The sequence below is a fragment of the Nannobrachium achirus genome, assembly GCF_963921795.1.
Source record: "Nannobrachium achirus genome assembly, chromosome: 14".
Taxonomy (NCBI): Eukaryota; Metazoa; Chordata; class Actinopteri; order Myctophiformes; family Myctophidae; genus Nannobrachium; species Nannobrachium achirus.
The window spans coordinates 40,000,171-40,005,607 of NC_137821.1; the positions used below are offsets into that span (position 1 = coordinate 40,000,171).

Consider the following 5,437-nt stretch of genomic DNA (forward strand, 5'->3'; position numbering starts at 1 on the left):
TAAAAAGGTCATAACAACAGTGCATTTCAGGGCAATCATGATCAAACTGCAAGGGCATCTGAGCAAATTGGCATGCATGTCAACAGATTGTGTTGTGTGTCATCCTTTATGTGTTCAACATGCCAGAGATAGTTTTCATTTGTCTCTACCTCCAGGTTATAGAAACGCAGCGTAAAGCTGTTGTGCTTTCCCCCTATGAAACCATGTGATAAGTGGAGACACACAGGAAGATGGGGGATACGAGCGAGAGATTTGTGGTTGTGCCGATCGACGAATGCAACCCTCTCATCAACACAGAAGATAGTGACACAGGGAACAACTATGATGGCAAGAACATGGACCTCTTTAAAGAGGAGATGGGCAGCAACCCTTTGGTTTCATCTCTCCTCAATAAACTGGCAAACTACACCAATCTAACCCAGGGGGCTCAGGAATATGAAGAGGATGAAGACGAGGGACACAAAAAGAAAGCTTCCATGCCCAATCAGATGGGGACCTTTATGGGCGTCTACCTGCCCTGCATCCAGAACACCCTGGGGGCCCTCCTCTTCTTGCGTCTACCCTGGATTGTTGGCACAGCAGGCATCATGGAGTCTCTGGCCATGTGGTTGATTGGCATCTTATGTACACTGTTGACGGCCTTATCCATGAGTGCAATAGCCACTAATGGCGTTGTACCAGCTGGAGGTTCCTACTATATGATCTCCAGAGCTCTGGGTCCAGAGTTTGGTGGAGCTGTGGGCCTCTGTTCCTTCCTGGGAACAACCTTTTCCAGCTCTATGAGCATATTGGCTACTATAGAGGTTTTGCTGACTTACATCTGGCCTAAGGCGGCCATCTTCGATTCCTTGCAGAATAACATGCGCGTTTACGGCACCTGTTGCTTGACGCTCTTGTCCCTGATTGTATTTGTTGGCTTGAAGTATGTAAACAAACTGGCCTTGGTCTTCCTCGCCAGTGTCATCCTGTCCGTCTTAGCTATATATGCCGGTGTTATCAAGACCACCTTTGAGCCTCTGGACTTCCCTGTTTGCCTGCTGGGGAATCGCACGCTACGGAACCAACACTTTGACAAGTGTCTTAAGACGGAGGTCATTGACAATATGACAGTAACTACCCAGCTGTGGGGTCTGTTCTGCTCGTCACAGGAGCTCAACGCCACCTGTGACGAGTACTTCCGTGTCAACGAAGTGAACATGCTACAGGGGATCCCCGGGCTGACCAGTGGAGTCATCTCAGACAACATGTGGGGGGACTACGGTCCACTTGGCTCGTTGTTAGAAAACAAGAACCTGAAATCTATTCCAGTCACCACTGACAACCCCAAGGACACCTACAGGCCCTACCTAGTAAATGATATCACCACCTCCTTCACTTTGCTGCTCAGTATCTACTTCCCCTCTGTCACAGGAATAATGGCCGGTGCAAACCGGTCAGGGGACCTGCGAAACGCCCAGAAGTCTATCCCTATCGGAACCTTCCTGTCTATCATCGCCACCTCCATCATCTATGCCACGTTTATCGTGATGTTTGGTGCCTGCATTGAGGGTGTCGTGCTCCGAGACAAGTTTGGGGACTCTGCCAAAGGGTACCTTGTTATTGGCGCACTGAGCTGGCCCTCACCTTGGGTGATTTTGATTGGCTGCCTTTTCTCCTCCTGTGGGTCAGGGCTTCAGAACTTGACCTCAGCCCCACGTCTGCTGCAGGCAATTGCCCGAGACGGCATAATACCATTCCTACAGGTATTTGGCCATGCAAAAGCTAATGGAGAGCCCACCTGGGCACTGCTGTTGACTGCAGTAATCTGTGAAATTGGCATCCTCTTTGCCTCCCTGGACGCCGTGGCTCCAATCCTCTCCATGTTCTCCCTGATGAGTTATCTGTTTATCAACCTGGCCTGTGCTGTTCAGACCCTGCTCCGTACACCCAACTGGAGACCACATTTCAAATACTACCACTGGACCCTATCTTTCCTTGGTATGAGCACGTGTCTTGCTCTCATGTTCATTTTCTCATGGTCCTACGCTATCATAGCTATGGTCTTTGTTGGCTCCATCTACAAATACATTGAATACACAGGGGCAGAGAAGGAGTGGGGAGATGGGATCAGGGGCCTTTCTCTTAATGCTGCACACTATGCTCTTATTTCCCTTGAGGAGTCACCACCACACACCAAGAACTGGAGTCCTCAGTTGTTGGTGCTACTTAACCTGGACTCGGATCTGGCTGTGAAACATCCTCGCCTACTGTCCTTAACCACTCAGTTGAAGGGAGGGAAAGGCCTGACTATAGTGGGGCACGTCCTGAAAGGACATATTCTCACCAAGGACACTGAGGCCAAAATAGCAGAGAAAAACATCAAATTGTCCATGACAGCGGAACATACCCAGGGTTTCTGCCATGTTGTCATGTCGTCCAACCTGCGAGATGGCTTCTCTTACCTCATCCAGGCAGCCGGACTAGGAGGTATGAAGCACAACTCTGTCCTGATGGCCTGGCCGCGCACCTGGAAGCAGTCCAGAGACCGACAGTCCTGGAAGAACTTCATAGAGACTGTGCGTGAGACCACAGCAGCCCACCAGGCCTTGCTCGTGGCCAAGAATGTGGACTGTTTCCCCTCCAACCAGGACCGTCTTGAGGAGGGCACCATCGACGTGTGGTGGGTGGTTCATGATGGAGGGATGCTGATGATGCTGCCCTTCCTGCTCCGACAGCACAAGGTGTGGAGGAGGTGCAAGATGCGCATCTTCACCGTGGCCCAGATGGACGACAACTCCATCCAAATGAAGAAGGACGTCCAGATGTTCCTCTACCAGCTGCGACTGGACGCCGAGGTGGAGGTGGTCGAGATGTACGACAGCGACATCTCCGCCCTCACCTATGAGAAGACAATTCAGATGGAGCAAAGGTCTCAGATGCTCAAAGAGATACAGATGTTGAGGACGCGGAGGAAGAGAGAGGCCCAGCTGGGCCATCACAGGAACACAGCGTCTCATATGCACTGCAATCGCGAGACCAACGGCCACATGGCCTTACGCGAACTCTTCAACATGAAGCCGAACCAGAACAACGTTCGCCGGATGCACACGGCAGTGAAGCTGAACGAGCTGGTTGTCAACAGGTCCCAGGGAACCCACCTTGTCCTGCTCAACATGCCCGGGCCACTTAAGAACAGAGACGAGGACATGAACTACATGGAATTCCTGGAGGTTCTTGTAGAGGGCCTCAACCGAGTCCTCTTGATCCGTGGTTGTGGTCGTGAGGTCGTTACCGTGTATTCTTAACAAAACAAACACACGAACAAACACAAACACACACAAGTGGTGAAGAAGTTAGCTAGCCCTCCCTCTACACCCCCTGGACTTCAGGAAAGACTGGTAGGGTTTCAGACATTGATCCTGTGGGAGAACAATTTTGAAGTGGAAGATTGAGGAGACAATCAGCAAAGAGCTTGCACATCCACTGGAAAGCCCAGGACAGGTGCAGGACAAACATAATAGTACAGTACGTAAAAGTGAATAGTCCAAACACTGCAGTTTAACTGTTCAACCCGCAAAGGGTCTTCATCAGAAAGAATAAATTAACCAGTGTACTTGTGAAAAATACAAAGGAAAAACATATTTTTTTCTGTTTGTATTTGTTTTTTCATTTTATTTTTCCTGTGCTATTTTGAGTTATTTCTGTGTTGTAACTTATTCATTTTTGAGCAGTGCAAACCGCTCCTATAAGTGGCTGTGCCTGTCTCTGTAGCCTTTTTCCTCAGCGTTTTGCCATAGTAAAATGTGTGTACGTAGCATCATGTTTGTCTAGTAGTGATGTCATATGTCGTATGTCTGTAGCCTTTTTCCTCAGTGTTTTGCTATAGCAAAACGTGTGTGTAGCCTGTACATCCTAGACTTAAATCCTAGTCTGAAGATGTTATGCAAGCACGACCACCGCTCACTTCACATTGGGTGTGATTCTTCATCAACATGTTTTAAAATGGCTTCTTGTTGCTGTTATACAGTAGTATAGCGTTATAGTTTTCTCCCCAGCTGTCAGAAGTGGCTTAATTATTCACTATTTGGGAAAATATATTGTGTTTATAGTTGTCTCCACCAGCCGAAGGCTGAGGGAGAGTATGTTTTCCCCTCCGTCCGTCCGTCCGTCCGTCCGTGCGTCCGTGCGTGCGTCTGTCCGTCCGTCCGTTTGTCCGTTACCAGCTAATCTCCGGCGCCGTTGGCCCGGTCGCTGCCAAACTGTGCACACACACTCCCTCGACACCAATTCAGAACCTCTGCCCCAAATATTTCACATGGGCCTGTTCTAGCGCCACCAGGAGGCCGACTTTTGCAAAACTAACTTTTGCCAGTACTCCTACAGATTTTGTCCAAAAATCACGTAAATCAGTAGACAGTATCTCTACAGTCATGTGATCGACATGGATGTGTCAGATTTTCCATATTCCATCCTGATTGGCTAAAACTGGCTTTCAAAGTTTGCAGGATTGGTCAGTTTTTAATAAAATGCCTGAAATCCTGAACGCAGTGTGCGATTTTGGTGAAATTGTGCATGCACATTCCCAATAGGCAGAGGAATAAATGCCACTTAAGAAAAATCAAATCAGCCTCATGGTGGCGCTATAACAGGCCGATTCATGTTTTCACCTATAACTCCACCGATTAGTGTCAAACTTTGTATGCGCACTCCTTAGAGGCCAAGGTAAAACCTTTTCCCTGCATTTTTTACATCAGCCTTTTATAGCGCCATCAGGAGGCCGACTTATGTAAAACACATTACATGCCTGACCTGGTGGAGACCTGTGCTCGGAAGAGCACTGCTTCTAGTTCTATATGGGTTTTTGGTTTACATTAATAAAGAATATATTAGGTGGCATGACTGGTCTGGATATCGTTGCTGTTGGGCGTGAAGCGGTATATCTCCACATTTCAACTTTAACTATTGAAGAATAGCAGATCTACAAGCTCGCAGTGTGGCACTCTGTGCCCTCGGTTTCTTCTGGGGTCCCTGGAACAACATATTTTGAGATCGGGGGTCAGTGACCAAATGCATGTCATTTTGGGGGTGCATGACATGAAAGAGTTTAAGAACCACTGATTTAGAGGAAGGATTTAGAAGACATGTATAGAATCTGGTCAAAAACATTCAAAGACGATTTTTCAAAAATGGCAGATCTACAAGCTCGCAGCGAGGCACCCGGTGCCGCGCTGTGAGCATGTATCTCTGCTATTTTTCAATAGCTAAAGCATAAAATGATGGTTAAAGTGGTTCAAATCCAACAGGACACATATTTGCGTTCCCGGTCTAAATGGATTCTTGTGTTTCTGAGGGATTTCTAAATATTGTACCAATCAGAAGTCAGTTCCACAATTTCTTAATCACTCCTCAAAACATACCTTTTGAGGAGTTCTTCCACATAATACTAATAAACTGTAAA

The 5,437-nt window shown here is 47.7% G+C and overlaps 1 protein-coding gene across 1 annotated transcript; it reads left to right on the forward strand.

Moving 5' to 3' along the window:
* Positions 1 to 230: 230 nt before the first annotated feature.
* Positions 231 to 3,284, forward strand: LOC308298048 (solute carrier family 12 member 7-like; the record flags this gene model as incomplete). Its single annotated transcript, XM_080741612.1, has 1 exon — positions 231 to 3,284. One exon carries the CDS (start codon positions 231 to 233, stop codon positions 3,282 to 3,284), a length of 3,054 nt encoding a protein of 1,017 aa, XP_080597738.1.
* Positions 3,285 to 5,437: the final 2,153 nt, after the last annotated feature.